The 16,075-nt window shown below is 39.4% G+C and overlaps 1 protein-coding gene across 3 annotated transcripts; it reads left to right on the plus strand.

Moving 5' to 3' along the window:
• Positions 1–7,281: 7,281 nt before the first annotated feature.
• LOC122051050 (protein TIME FOR COFFEE-like) lies at positions 7,282–13,851 on the plus strand. Of its 3 annotated transcripts, XM_042611979.1 has the most exons (14): positions 7,283–7,687; positions 7,781–8,185; positions 8,294–8,457; positions 8,549–8,843; positions 8,953–9,349; positions 9,431–9,476; positions 9,560–9,649; positions 9,712–9,961; positions 10,071–10,137; positions 10,216–10,291; positions 10,386–10,790; positions 10,884–11,457; positions 11,548–13,269; positions 13,350–13,851. In XM_042611979.1, coding segments are annotated over exons 1-14 (4,611 nt in total). In that variant the 5' UTR covers positions 7,283–7,569; the 3' UTR covers positions 13,352–13,851. The 3 variants fall into 3 exon arrangements, with proteins under 3 accessions (XP_042467911.1, XP_042467912.1, XP_042467913.1); XM_042611977.1 differs by having other exon boundaries at positions 7,282–7,687; positions 10,884–13,269; XM_042611978.1 differs by having other exon boundaries at positions 7,282–7,687; positions 10,077–10,137; positions 10,884–13,269.
• Positions 13,852–16,075: the final 2,224 nt, after the last annotated feature.

The raw sequence follows: 16,075 nt of genomic DNA on the forward strand, positions 1-16,075 counted from the left end.
GTAGGGCAGCCCTCGACAATTAGCCGACCGGCTCTATTCGACCCCATAGTGGCCGAGCGAAGGTACACTTTCGGGAGTGGCGGGGTCGGCTGTCGCTTGGCCAAACTCATAGTCCAGTCAGTGGGACTTAGCGCCTCCTTCGACTAGATTTGAGGGGGAGACATGCGATCCGGTGGTAAGAACGGGGGATCACTCGTTGGCGGGAGGTCAATGACACGTGGAGGTCAATGGTCAAGAAGGTCAACCCCAAGGTCGTGTCGAGCGGACAGAGGTCGTGCCGAGCGGAGTACCGGGCCGACCGAACATCCGGCCGGGCATCCGGTCGGCCGGACATCCGGTCAGGGGTCTCCTGGACCGGACGAAAGACAGCCCGACCAAGGGTCGGGTTTCCGATGCTCAAGGTAAAAGAGTCTATGGGTCGGGCGGACAGGACGCTCGGCCGAGCCACAGGACAATAAGACGCAATTCCATCCGAGCACGTGAGCAGGGCTTCCCCGCCCGGGGCGAGGTACGCGCATTCCCGGAGGCCATGAGCGTCGAGCGATGGTCCGCTCGGCTCGAGAACAGGTAAGAGTGCAAGGAGACAAAAAGGACAGTTGGTAACTTCATCATCGAGACACCTGCCACCGATAAACAGCATGGTCGGTGGCCGGAGCGGACAGAATATCGTACGGTGGAAGTTTCCACCGTCACATCCGGGATATGCTCGGACGATTATGGAATGACGTCGTCAGACATGCTTTTCTGACACAACCCTACTAAGGTATGTTTGGGGAAGCGTGCATGCATCGAGAAGCATGCCCGCGCCTCCCCGGGGTCCTATATAAGGACCCCCAGACTTCGACGGAGGTATGCGATTCTCATGACTGTAGCCACAGTCACGTTACTTCGTTCCTCTTCTTCTTCACTGCCTGACTTGAGCGTCGGAGGGTCGTCGCCGGGGAACCCCTCCCGGCTCGGCTTCTTTGCAAGTTCGCCGGAGATCCACCTCATCAGTCGAAGACAGCGGAGAGCGCCACGTCCCCAATGTCCATCGACTCATCGCTCGGACAGGATTAGTAGATTATATAGATTTTTTTACGCCATTGAACTCTATTTTTATTGTATTATTATCTATACTTAAATAAATATTTATCTTATTTTATTGTTCTTAACCAAATCTTTTTTGGTCTTCCTTTTCCTCATTTGATATGCGTGTTTGTCATACTTTCATATCGCCTAACTTGAGTATTTATTAATGATCTAAGTACATGCATGTACCATCTTAAATGTGTCTATCGAAGTTTTCCTCAATAGATGTAACTCCGACTTTCTCTCTAATACTCTTATTTTTTATTCTATTCATTCTCGTATGTCTACACATCCACCTTAACATCCTCATCTTTACAAATCTTATCTTTTGCTCATGTGCTCGAGTCATACCCCAACATTTAGCTCCATATAATATTGCATGTCTAACTGTGATTTTGTAAATTTTTTTTAAAGTTTTAGAGATATTTTATGGTCACATAAAATACTCAACACTTTCCTCCATTTCAATCATCTTACTTGTATTCTATGTAAAACATCTCTTTCAATCCCTCCATCATTTTACAAAAATGATCCTAAATATCTAAAGCTCTCAGTTCTGGGCAATTCATTATTTCCTATCTTAACAATTGTCTCATTATATCTAATATTACTAAACTTAAATTTCATATATTCTTTATTCTGCTAAGCCTAAAACATTTCTCTTCTAGTGTTTCCTGCCAAGATTCTAGTTTAACATTTACTTCTTAATGTGTTTTATCTACCAAAATAATATTATTTGCAAATAATATGCACCACGATACTATATCTTGAATGTATGTAGTGAGTTCATCCATAATTAGTGTAAAAAGATATGAACTTAGAACTGATCCTTGATATAACCCTATCTTTATTAGAAATGCTTCAGTTACTCCGCCTGAAGTCTTTACTCTAGGTGTTACATTCTCATATATATCTTTAATTAGTTCAATGTATATTATGCTAACACATCTCTTATATAGAATTATCTACATAATTTATCTTGAGACTCTATCATAAGCTTTTTCTAAGTCAATGAATACTATGCGTAGATCTTATTTTTGATCTTGATATTTTTCAATTAATTATCTAAGAAGATGTATAACTTCTATTGTCGACCTTTTAGGTATAAATCCAAATTGATTTTCGGTTACCGTGGTTTCTTTCCTTAATCTTTTTTTCTATTACTTTTTTCTAAAGTTTCATAGTATAACTCATTAGTTTAATATCCCTATAATTTGCACAATTTTGTATATCTCCCTTGTTCTTATATAATTGAACTAGAGTACTTATCCTTCATTAATCAAATTTTTTTTTCATTTTCAATATCATATTAAATAATTTTGTAACTCATTCAATATCTTATTTTCTTAGGTACTTTCATACCTCTATCGGAATATCACTGGTCCAATGACTTTTCTATTGTGCATCCTATTTAAAGCTTATTCTACTTCTGAAGTTTGAATTCTATGATAAAAATTAAAATTTCTATGCTCATTTAACCTACATAAATTACTTAAGTTAAGTTGATCACCTAAACCTTCATTAAAAAGTTGATGAAAATACCTCTTCCACTTCTCTTTTATTTTTCCATCGTTTACTAGTACCCAATTGCATTCATCTTTCATACATTTTATTTGGATAAGATCTCTTGTCTTCCTTTTTCTCACTTTAACTATTCTATAAATGTCTCTTTCCTCTTCTTTTATATCTAATTTTTGATATAATTGTTCAAAAATTATATTCTTTGCTTCATCACTACTCTCTTAGCTTCTTTCTTTGTTATTATATATTTTTTAAAATTTTCTCATTTTTACAAATATATAATTTCTTATAAGCTATTCATTTTTCTTTACTTTATCTTATACTTTCTCATTCCACCACTAAGATTCCTTACTTAGTGGTGTATATCCTTTTGACTCATCGAGTAGATTTTTAACTACTATTTTTAATTTTGATACCATCCCATGTCATATTAGAATCACTGTATATTTCACCTAATGTTTGTACTCCTTCCTTCTTCTTAAATATATTTTATTTCTCATCCTTTAACTTCCACCACTTAATTTTAGAAGTCATATATATTTTCTTTCTATTGATACTATGTTTAAGATGTATATCCAACAATACTAACCTATGTTGGGTAGTTAAACTTTCTCTAGGGATGACCTTACAATCTTTACAAATCTTTCTATCATTCTTCTTAACCATAAGAAAGTCAATTTACGATTTATTATTCTCACTTTTGAACATGACTAAGTTTTCTTCTTTTTTCTTAAAAAATATATTAGTTAATATAAGGTCATATGTTATTACAAAATCTAATATAGTTTTCTCTTCCTCGTGTCTCGTTCCAAACCCATAACCCCTATGTGCCCTCTCATATTTCTCATTTTTCACTCTAACATACTCATTTAGATCACCTCATATTAAAATCATTTTATTTGATAGAATATTTTATAATATTTCATCTAAGTTATCTCAAAACCTTGATTTGGTAGCTTCATCTAATCCTACTTGCAGTGAATATATACTAATTATGTTTATAGTTTCTTTTGCCACTATTATATTAAGGGATATAATTTTATCACCTTTTCTAACTACTCATACAACTTCATCCTTTGACAAACTATCTACAACAATACTCATTCCATTTCTTATTTTACTATGTACCATAACTTAAAACCCAAGTTCTCTATCAGTTTTATCTTCTCACCTACCCATTTTGTCTCTTATACACACAAAATACTAATTCTTCTTGTAATCATCATATCTACTACCTCTATTGATTTATCAGTAAGGGTTCCTATGTTCCATGTTTTAAATTTTAGATTATTAGTTTTCTTATCATATTTATTCTTATCCAACGTATGGTGTGAGAACTCTTACATATTTAATATTATACCAAGTTCTCATAGAGATGTAGCGGTCCTTGTCAATACGTTATAGTTGGACCATGCAACGTGAACTCTTACATATTTAGCACTATACCCGAGTTCTGGAGATGCAACGGTCTTTATCAAGATATTACAGTCAGACTCTGTAATGTGTTCCTTCCGAAGAACAACTTAGTATTAACATAATAGTTTAATAGATCCATTCATTAAATATTTATTATAATTTTAACGCTGGCTGACAACCTAACATAATCCTCCTTCTTTATTCGAACTTGAGACCTACCATGATTTGGTTGATTAATATAATTAAAATTTTCAATATATATAAAATATTTAATTGATTGAATAAAAAAAATTATGATACCATAGGCATATTCAATCTAAGGTGGAGATTTAATTTACATACATGGAAGGTAATAATAGAAATTATGGCTCTCATTTTTAGCAAATAGCCCAGATCTCTTGGTGGCGATAGATCTGGGCTATTTGCTTAGTCCATAAACAAGTGAATAAGGAGATAGACCATTTATAATTATTATCATATTATGATCGTGATCTGATCCCAATTGGTTGTGATCTCTCCTTGAGTTTACCGTCCCCATGAGCAGGTGGCCGCCTCCCGTTCGGTACCAGGCTGCCTAACTACTTGCTCACTATCGATGACCTCTGGTCATTTGTCCAAACATAAACTATAACTTAGGGAAGCGATAAACTTAAGAAGGAATCGTAACTAATTTATGATTATATCACGATTATAATTTAACCATAAGTATAAATAGTCTATCCATTAGTCCACCATTGTTTTACCAGAGGATCTGTCCTCGTCCTTCTATAAAACGGAATTTTCATACTTTAAGGGGCAAAACTACAAAAGCTTAGTGATGGTGTTTTTTTAAGGATAAATTTGCATGCAGTCCCTAATCATAAACTCATCTTTGCATGCAGTCCCCGCCCATAAAAATCTTTGTTTCCACTCCCTAGTCAAATATATTTACCTAATTGCCCATGATATTTTTCGGTATAAAAAGTCTAAAAATCAGTATATTTCCTTTTAAATTTAGTATATTAAATTAGAATCTAGTATATTTTCTATCAAATTGAGTACAATTTTTTTTCAAGGATAGAAAATATACTAGATTTTCTTTAAATGATACTCAATTTGATAAAAATATATTAGATTTTTTTAAAATGATAAATGGTGCTGAATTTATGAGGAATTATATTAAATAAGAAAAAAATCGTGCACAATTTAATAGAAAATATATTCAATTCTAGTTTAATGTGTTGAATTTAATAGGAATTATACTCATTTTTAGACTATTTGTACCGAAAAAAATATGAGAGTTAATTTTGATAGAAAATATACTCGCTTCTAGTATAAAATACTGTATTCTAGTGTAAAGTGCTGAATTTAACTCCCTGCATACTCGTTTTTAGACTTTTTATACTTAAAAAGTTGAGGGACAATTTAGGTAGCAATATTTGCATGAGGGAATTGAAACAAGTAATACTTTGCATGCAGGGAGTGAAAATAAAGTTTTTTATGATTGGGGACTGCATGTAAAATTGTGATTGTGATTAAGAATTTTTCTATACTTTACCCTTTTTTTAATACACATTTATTAATTAAATTAAATATATATCTTATAATTAAATATCAAAATCATCTGTATCATATTTTATTATTCTTATTTAAATATCATTAATTAGTATGTGGCTTAAACGAACCTTCCTCATTAAAAAAAATTAATTTATTTTTTTATATTAGATATTAAATTAATAATAATTGATACTATAATTAAATTTAGCTAACAAGTCGATATACCTTTTGACATCGTCAACTCGTTATTTATAGACATTTTTTTTTCTCACGATATTACTAATATTAAGATATGGAATTGAAGAAAATTATGATCATGTATATTTTTTATATAAAAATAATCTAAAAAAATTATTAATAATGTTTAAAATTATTTTTAGTAAAAAAATATTAATGTTATTTAATTTTAGATTTTATCAAAATTAATTATGGACCTAATATATTATAAAAGCATGATCTTTGCTCGATTTCTATATGAAATTATAAGTTAAATCTAAATTTATATTTAATTAATTAAAAGTGATTATTTATAAAAAAATTTAAAATATTTATAAAAAAATGATTATTTTAGACTTGGTCCCCAATTCAAGTTTTAAAGGCAATTTATCAAAATATTCTAAAAGTTTCTCAATTTATAAAAATCACCTATGGTTTTCAAAACGCACCCTTAGGTTTTTTAGGGGATTAAATTCAACTCGTAATAATATAATTTTCAATACTAGGAGTTCCTTTTTGCTAAAAGCTCAGAGCACATTTTTTTTTAAAATGTCAAAAAAGGGCATCATTAAATTGGCAACAGAAGGGCGTGAATAGAGAATATTGAGCAAAAAGAAAATTAGAATGTGATATATATTTTTATATATTTTTAATATAAAATACCCTTTCATCATAATAAAAAATAAAGGATGTCGTAATCCTTTTTTTCCCCTAAATTCTCTTTATTTTTGCTTTCATTCAAATAATATTTTATTATCCCATTAAAGTATTATTTGCGTAATAACAAAAAAGGCCGTGGGTTGTGGGGCCTGTGGATGTGGGACCCAGCTGACGCCACTAGGAGACACATGGACGTCGACGACGACAAAAGGATGGCAGGAATAGATGTGAGAGAAACCAAACCGGTATCTCCCGGACTCGAAGCATATCTGGGGCGCGCTCCACCGTCCGATTTATCCGTGCCAACTGACTCACCTGCCTCGGAACTCACAAGCACGAGACTCGAGGGCGCCAGCTTGGCTCGAGCTCAATCTCCACACGTCAGCATAAGAATCCAACGGCAGAAACCTACTCCATGAGGATGAATCTACAGATATCGACCGTCCGATGCGCTTCTGCTCGCTTTCCACGTGGGCCTCGTGGGCGACGGGGACGGGGCGGGGAGGAGAGGGCCCGAAAAGACGGTGCGAAGCTGCACAAGAAGAAAATTATGCGACACATCCCTGCGACTGGCTGTCGCCAGTCGTGGAGAAGATTATCGGGGCGGTGCATTTGGAGGAGACGCACACGTGCCGGTGTGTTGCTCGTTTGGATGCGGATTTTACTGATCTGACCGCGCGGATTGCGCCACCGTGGCACCTCGGAGGCTGGGCCGTCAGATGGACTCGGGAGATCGGGCCGCCGAGGGCGGAGGGGTGAGGTGGCGAGAGGCAATCGTGGCCGTTGGAAGGCGTCTCGGTCTGGCTCCGCAAGTGACAAAATTGAGGCAAAGCGAGTGGGGCAGCTGAAGGGGCCGACGGTAGCAAACCATAAGATAGAGGGAGTGGCGAGAAAGGGAAAGAGAGAAAAAGAGAGAGGCGAAGAGATAGGGAGGAGGAGCCAGGACGAAGAGGAGATCTGGCCGGAAAAATTCCCTTTTTCCTGTGCTCTTGAAAGGATCCCTCTAGATTGACGCATCTCTCCGTCGAGAGGGCACTGGATCTGGAGTTTTTGGGTGGGGTGGGCTGCGAAGAGAAGATCTGGTCGGGTGGAGGAAGAAAGGATGACTGATGAGGAGAGCCTGGTGGTCTGATTGGATGACAAGGAGAGATGGAAAGGAATCGTGAAGCGAGGAGAGGCACCATGGCGGCGGCGGCGACAAACGGAGGTGGCGGAGGGTTGCCGAGGAGGAGGCAGCGGAACAGCAGCAGCTTTAGAGACTCTCCTGGTTCGATTCCGTGATTGGGTCTTTTTCCTTTGTTTATGTTTTTGTTTTCGGTCGAATTCTAACTTTTTCTTTACCGGGCGACTTCTCCCGCAGAAGAGGACGGAAGGATGGAGATGCCGGACACATCAAGGTTGCGGGATCGAGGGTCCAAGAAAGATCGAGATCGGGACAGATCTAGTCGTAGCAGGAGGAGAAGAGGGGAGAGGATGCTTCATGGAAGCAACAGAGACAGAGATGAAGGCGATGATAGCTCTGAGGAGAGTATGGACCAGGACGATGAGGATGAAGATGAGGGCATGCCTGTTCCTGTGCGACTGCCGCCGTCTTCTCCTCCTCTGCCAAATCCTGTGGCTGCTTCTTCACCGCAACAAAATCAGCAGCATAATAACCACCACCACCACCACCAGCAGCCGCCCCGGAAGAGCTTTCCGCCAAAAGCGGTTAAGTGGAAGGCAGACGAGATGATCGGCGTCCCTGTACCAAGAAAAGCTCGCTCAGGTAGGAAATTAAGAGTTGCTTGTGGCGATAAATTTAGAATGTCTCAAAAGACAAGGATCTTATCTTTCCTCGTATTTTGCTTATCGTTGTTATCTTTTGATTTTCCAGCGTCTACGAAGAGGGCACATGAACCTCCAGTTACAGGAGGCGGCGGCGGTGGAGGCGGTGACCATATCAGTCATCAGGCTTCCATGTCGCCCTCAAGGCTAAGCCCTATTTCCACCACCCAGCTTTCCCCATCTTCTTCCAACGGTTCCCTTCGTAAAAAGATGGTTTGGCGAATTCTTCGAACTTTTCTTCTTTTCATCTCTTAGCTTTAAATGTTTGGCATATTTATTATTTTTTGTTGTTATATGGCATCAGAAGCCGATGACTGGAGCGAAACACCGGCCCCCAAAGTTCTCCAAATCTCCATCTTGCCAGGATGAGATCGAGATTGAGGTCGCGGAGGTTTTGTTTGGGATGACAAGGCAATTCGACTCTCTTCCCAAGCAGGATAGCTACAAAATTGATTCAAGGGATATAGATGGTGGATCGGGCAATGAAGCTAAATCTAGAGTTTCATCTCCTAGCTCAGTGTCTCCGTCTCCGGCAGCATATTCAGCTGCGCTTCCTTCTTCCAATTCATGTTCTAATCCTGCCTCGCTGCCCACAGTTGGTGCGTTTTGTGCTCTCTACGTACCTCCTCCTTTTGTGGTAAAAAGGAAAAGGGAAAAAGGAAAAAAAAATATTTTCTTCTCTAACTTTTGTTGTTGTTCGCACTGCAGCTCCAAAGCGAAAGAGGCCAAGGCCCGTGAAATTTGACGAAGAAACCCCCACGAGCCTAGTGGTCTTGCATAATTACTCGAGTTTATCTGCACCTGTAGCCAAAGTGGAATCCGAGAACCAGATCAAGCCGGAAGTTTCATCGCCAAAATCAGAAAAGAACATTGCAACTCCCGTCAAAAATGGAGGTGCGCCACTTGTTACTTCGGTCTCTCAGTCTGGGCTCTCGGATGTGCAACGGCAGGAGTCGGCGAAGGCTGAGAAGTGTAAGACTCATGATCAGCTTCCGACAGGCAGGTCGAATTCGGGAGACAGGGTGGTGGAAACTATAGAAGATCTTGTTTCTCGTGCAAACGGAGACTCGGATGTCAACCTCTTTGAAACTGCCGCTAAGAAAAAGTAAGCTCTGGTTGTTGATGATGTCATTAACTTCTACTGGTAAATCATGTTTAATTCTCGACTCTATTGACAATGTTACAGTGCGCCCGAGAGTCCTAATGAGGAAAAGTTTAAGTTCGACCTTATGGTGAGTGGCTGCGTTTCCTCGAACGTCTTTAGAAGACTCGTCATTCCTTGATTAATTTGAAGAAGCATGCGTGTTTATCGCAGGCTCCTCCTCCAGGAAAGCTATCTCCAGAGAGGGATGATTTTAATGTTTTTGACCGAGATCACAAGCTACATGTGCTGGATATTGAAATGGTAGGAAGTTTTACTAAAAGTAGTTATTTTGACCTGTTCTAACTTGCCGCTACCAATATTAGGCACCAAAAATGAACACAGATAAAGCAGAGGAAAAACCCGCAGAGATTGCAGTGATGAGAGATGAACATCAGACTGCGAAGTTTGGTGAGAAAGATGCTGATTTGAAGAAGCAAACAGTCAACAAGCAAGCCTTGGATCTTCCAATTGATTTTGAGAAGCCTAAGAAGCAGGATGTTAGCTTTGACAAAATGGAAACTTCTAAGCAGCAAAGTAAAGATCTTAGGCAAGAGCCTAAACAGGAGAAATCTGGTGAGGGATTTTTTTTTCCCTTAAAAAGTTGAAATAATTCTTGTTTGATGTTTTGCCACCAGGATATATCTGATATGAGATCTTTCTGCTTCCCACCTTTTGTTGCTAGGATCAGCCTCCTCTCTACATGTCCCTTTGACAGTTGGAAGTTGGCCAGGGGTCTTTCCTCCTTACGGGTAAGCAATTGACTTGTATTCTGGGATTAATTTGAATTTGGTTTTTGAAGTTTTGTTTATTCATCTTCTTCACCTCAGATACATGGGTCAAGTTCCACCTTTGCAAGCCAGTGCTCCAATAAATGGAACGGCAGGTTCTTCCAGTTCCGTCCAGGTTTCTCCTCTCGCTCTTCCTTTGCATGTTCATTCACATGCCAAAGCATGCTTGGTAGTAGAGTCTCACTTGCTTTCGATAACTTCTCTTGCAGCCACCTGGTTTTCTCCAAGCACATCCTCGTCCAAAGCGTTGTTCTACGCATTGCTTCATAGCACAGATGATATCCAACTATGAGAAGTTTGCAAGAATGAATAGTTTCTGGACTGCTGCAGCAGGAGCTGCACCATTTTATGGAGCTAAGCCTTGTAATCAAAGTGTGGTTCCACCTTCTGATAGTGCTCTTTCTGGACATCAAATGCAAGGAGCTTTCCTAGGTGCTAATGCAGGCGCATTGCCAGACACTAAAGGGACACCAGTAGCAGCTTTGTCATTGCCAGGTAATAGTGCATCGCAGGAGAAGATGCCACAAGCTAATAATACGCATATGGAAACTGCCCAGAGAAAGCAAGTCATGCTTCAGCAAATGCCCAAGTCTGGATCAACAAGTAACATGCCGGTAAGGACTCTCTTTGTCCATCTTTGTTTGAAATCTTGTTAAAAGAAATAATTAATTAATTTATTTGTGATTTTATTTTTGCTATCTATTTAGCATGGTCCTGCGTTTATATTCCCCATAAACCAGGCACCTTTGCTACAGCCAGCTGCTGCGGCATCTGGTGTTGGTAGAGTTGGGGCAGCGAAATCAACTACTAGCGCTAATGGTGAGATACGGACATCTGCAGCTATTAGTTCTGCAGTGGGTAGCAGTGTAGCTGGTGGATCAGCAACTCCGATGAACTTGAGTTTCACTAATATGCTTCCAAATGATGCTCAGTACGTGGCTTTTCTGCAGAATTATGGATACCCTTTTCCTATTCCTGCCCAATTCACGGGGGCTCCATTTAGAGGAACAAGTAATGCTCAAGCAATGCCCTTTTTCTACCCTTCTCACATGCTTCATCCACAACAACTACGACCACAGCAGCAGCAACAAGCAGGTCCACTGCCTCATGTTCAACAAACCCACCAAAATTCAAGCACTCTGAGTGGGTCCTCACATAAACATTCACAGCAAAGCATTAATGAGTTTCCAGCCACTAATCAGCGGCAAGATCTCTTGTCCCAACAAGGTCATCCTAAGGAGTGCAGCAAGGGTGTGGATGAAAGTCTTACCTCTGCCGATGGTACAATGTCTCAATCTCAGAAGAGAATCTTATGTCAAACAATTTTTGAACCAATTCATCCTCAGAACTTTGCCTGTGTGCCTAATGCAGCTGCTATTCACGTGGCGGGTCATGGTGATAAGCAGCCAATCTATCAACAAGCACAACATAAGCAGAACATGAAGGCAGAATTGGCACCTCAAACTTTTACAATACCCTTTGCATCCTATGGTGGGGCTGTAAGTCCACCAACAGGTCTTGACTTCTCCTCCATTGCTCAGAACCATGCCATTTTGCAAAGCCTTCCTGAAAGTTCTAGACATGGTTACTACCAGATGGCATCAGCTCCAGTTGCTGCCACAGCTCAGGCTACAGAGCTGAAGAAGAATAACCATGTATCAGAAGATGGGAAAACTATAGCTAGGCAGTCAATGAACACAAATATTAATGATGAAGAGGACAGAAAGGACATAGTGGCTAGCAAGGGTACTCAGCATTCCTCCCTTTCCTTTGCTAAAACAGATGTAGATCCTGCCATCACAACTGTTCTTGGTAACAGTATAAATGATCTGTCATCCCGACAAGTAAACCTCATTCAACCTCTCACAAGTAGATCATTTGACCGTCCTGCATGCGCTACTCCAGCTAGTACTTCTCTCTCAGCTACCACCATTTCTACTAATTCCCATCAACAGCAACATCATCCAATTCATCTTCCAAAGCACCAGCAGCAACAACTGCAGATGCAACACCATCTTGCACCCTCCCGTTCAAAGCCTTCAAGCGCAGGCAGCAGTGTTGCGGTCCACCCTGAGAATCTTTCTGGAGGAGCTACAATTACTATGTTCCCACATGCCCTAACTGGGTTTCCTCAAGCACTTATTCAAGGTGGGAGTTCCATCCAGTGGCCTCAGGGCAAATCATCTACTGGAAGAGGTGCGGATCCTGCTGGAGCGTCACCTGCTCCCGTAGTTAAGAACAACTTCCTCCAACTGCAAGGCAGAGCATCCCAACAATCGCTTCCTTCTCAGGGCCACCAAACTCAGATATCATTTGGCATTAATGGAAATAAACAGGGAGGACAACACCTTCCTGGGACATGTGGCAGTCCATCTGCATCTTCTGCCACAGTGGCTGTTTTATCACCCTCAAATTCAGTCTCAAGGAGTGCTGGTGGCAGTCCCAGAGCATCCTCAACTATAAAACCTAGTTCTCAAACCTCTGCTATTTTGCTTCCTCAGCAAACTGCTGTAAAGCAATCCACATCAAGCTCTAGTTCAAAATCAAACATGAGTAACTCTACCATGCCATCCATTTTAGGGCATCATCATCCACAGAAAATTTCTGCTCCAAGTTCAGTCACTAAACAGCAGCAACAGCCTCAGCAACCAAAACAGCAATCCTCTGAGGCTCAGCTCTTCTTCTCTAATCCACATATGCAGCAGGTTCAATGCGCTCAGTCCAATGCTTCTGCTCAATATTATCATAAAAGACAATCTGAACAAACAAGGCAAACTCAACAACATCAACAACACAACTCAGTTTCATCTACTACTAATATGCTTTCCCTTTGTGCTCCTTCAGCACTAGCACAGGCTGGTGTTCCTGCAACACCAGATCCAACTAAGGCCATGGCAGTGAACTCTCTGGCTGCGGCTAATAATTTGAAGGGTTTGCCACCAACTAGCTTCCTCAATGCCGCTCAGCTAGCTGTAGCAGCTCACTCTGCCTCGGTTTCTCCTCGACCTCCAATGTCTGCTACGTTCTCATATATGTCTCTGCCGCCATTTTCTGTGAAGTCTTCAGCTGAGCAGAAACCTACAGCCAGTAAATGTAATGCCTCCTTGGATTATTTTAAAAGTTGGAAACAAAATATATATTTGTGCCTCATGTTATCCTTTTTTCATATACAGGAACTGATAATTTGCAAGCCTGCTGGCAGCCTGAGAGCAACTTAGGCTGGAAGAACAAATGAAGCTTGGGCAATATTGGCTGCATCTGCTTTGAAATCAAACAAGAGGACTCGGCTTTCCCATTCTAATGTCCTCTGCTTTATCTATGGAACTCATGTTTGGAGATTAATTGAAGGGTACTGAAATCTTTGGAAGAAGTGGCGGGGAAAATGGCACTGATTCATAACCTTCGAGCATTTTGGCAGTGTATTAAAGGAGAACACAGAACAGTTTAGGGAAGACAATGACTGTACAAAAGATGCCCTCTTACGTTTGATGTGGTCAAATGCTAACCACCATTGTCAACTGTTTCTTTTGTTTTATTTTAGCTCATCAAAAGGACTGAGATAATTAAATTAATATCACATTACTTGTAGTTCCTCATCTTTTACATATGAATATCTGTTCTTTGTGCTGGAACACTTTTTGATCCATTATGAAAATTTTTGATATACTTCATTTATGTATTGCGTAAGCTTTATCTTTTGTGTTCTGTTGGTTAAAAATCCTTGAAGCATAGATGTTATGTTACTTGAGAAAAGGTGAATACTTGCCATTCGTCTTGCTTCTCATTTCTAATTGGAGCAACCTAATTGTGGATTGTGTTTTGATATGATCTGGTGTGTACATTTAACTTAAAGAATAGTGAAAAAAAAAAAACCCAGTAGCTTGCTGATATTGGGATTCTTCATTGTAATTGGATGATCTTGCTAATCATCTAATTTCATAAAATTTATCTCTCCTTGTTTTTCATGTGTCAAGTTTACTTTGAAAATCTTGATCTACTTAATGAAACTTATTTGGAGTTTGGCTTTCCCATGAATATGCCATCCAAACATTTCTTGTCTAACGTCCTTGCTGGCTCAACTACTGTTTGTTCATCAAATATTAAATTTGTTTTCCTGCTGCGTTAAATCTGGTGGGTAACATGAAGTGGTTAAGAAATAGCCAGGGGAGTCTCTTCATTATGAAATAACTTGATGGCTAGTTTCTGACTCCATTATTGCTTCATTTCACAATTTCTTTAATGCTATGGTGGCCCATGGCTTCATTATAGCCAAGCATTTCTTTATCAATTTAATCTGGGTTATATATATATTTTTTCCCATGATGGCTATAAAGTAATCTTTGCAGGATGTGTTTACGGATGGTCAAGCATGGATGGCGCTATTGACTGGTGTGGACCAGATGACTTGTCTCGGTTGATGCCCCCAAAAAAGATTAAGCAGATTGCAAAGGTGAGCCCTAAAGCTGGTTGTCCTAGACAATGCTAATGCAATTCTTTACCCTTTTTCCCCCAAAGAAACATCAACCAAACATCTTTGATCCCATCAGAACACTCATTTATTGTGCTGCTCTGCTCCAAAGACATCACATATGCACTTCTGGAGAGAGAGGACAACCATTGTGTATTTTGTGCTAACGAAAAGTTTAATCAGCATCGAATACTGCAGGTAGGACTGCCTACAAGTGGCTCAAAGCTGCTCATCACAACTAACGCAAATAAAAGTTTGGATAATTAGGAACTGGTGAGAGAGCTGTCCTGGTCCTCATTCTTATTGTGAATTTAAGTATTAATTTAAGAAGTATTATTATTATTATTATTTTTATTCCCCTACAGATATATTATACTGATTCAAAGTTCTGGTAAGAATTTCTTTCCCCATTTCATTTAAATATATTTTGAGATGAAAATCATTGACCTGCTGTTCTGACCAAATAATTAATAAGATTTGTATGTTGACTTTTGGACCACTTTATTGATTCCATAATCCATCTGTTTAATCCAGTTAAATGGTGTTTAATCCATCCTTTTCTTATCTATGGCAAGAAAAGCACATCATGACAGAAAAGTCATTCAAAAGAGCGAATAGAGTAGCAGTTTTTAATATTTTGGAGAGGGAAAAAAAATCAACAGCTTCTTGAACTTGATGGATCTAGATTTTAAGAACTAGTATTTTATGTACAAGTTGTAGCATGTCGCAGTCTGTTTGACCACCATGCTTGCTTAATGAGAAAGGCAGCGCAACTGGTGGGGCCATTTTCAACCCTCATTCATCTCCGGCATTTCTACCAACCAACCTTGCACACTTCAGCATAGTCAATTGGAACAACAAGATCCAGATAGGAAAGTTGAGGAGGTTGTCTACTCTACTGATCCTGCAAGCCACCACTCTGCAAACTTAACATAACTCAACTCTTCCACTACCGGCTTCATCTTCTCAGATGTGTGTCGGCGTTGGGTGATGCCTTTTTTCCATCAAGAAACAAGGTGAGTGAATTGTTTCTGCCACTCAATGCCCTGTTCTGCTCTTCACTATAGATATATATAGTGCTCATACTGTGACAATGACATTTGATGCTTATTAAAACCTGTACCATGCCGCCTCAGCTTCATCCACTCCGGTCCACTCGGTGAGGAGAAAATAGAGGAAAAATATATCAAAAGTGGACCATAAGCAATAAATGGCTTCTAACACAATCCACTCAAAAAACCAAAGGTAGATTTTTTTTTCATTATAGATATCATGATGCTGGCAGGGACCAAAGCTGAGATTTTTTCTTGAAAGAAAAGATTGATGTCCACCAATGGATGTGTTTGTGCCGAAAGCTATGTGTACTCTACGTTGCTACCCCACCCACTCTATCAGATACCAGGGAGAGAGATGATAAAGATCGGTGCTGTG

The sequence above is a fragment of the Zingiber officinale genome, chromosome 3A (genome assembly GCF_018446385.1).
Source record: "Zingiber officinale cultivar Zhangliang chromosome 3A, Zo_v1.1, whole genome shotgun sequence".
Taxonomy (NCBI): Eukaryota; Viridiplantae; Streptophyta; class Magnoliopsida; order Zingiberales; family Zingiberaceae; genus Zingiber; species Zingiber officinale.

What these genes read in the sequence shown, in the direction of transcription:
- LOC122051050 (XM_042611977.1), top strand. Translation starts at nt 7,570, where the DNA reads ATGGAAAGGAATCGTGAAGCGAGGAGAGGCACCATGGCGGCGGCGGCG. An exon ending in AGTTTAAGTTCGACCTTATG is followed by an intron (nt 9,477 to 9,559) that starts GTGAGTGGCTGC and finishes TGTTTATCGCAG; the next exon opens with GCTCCTCCTCCAGGAAAGCT. An exon ending in ATGTGCTGGATATTGAAATG is followed by an intron (nt 9,650 to 9,711) that starts GTAGGAAGTTTT and finishes TACCAATATTAG; the next exon opens with GCACCAAAAATGAACACAGA.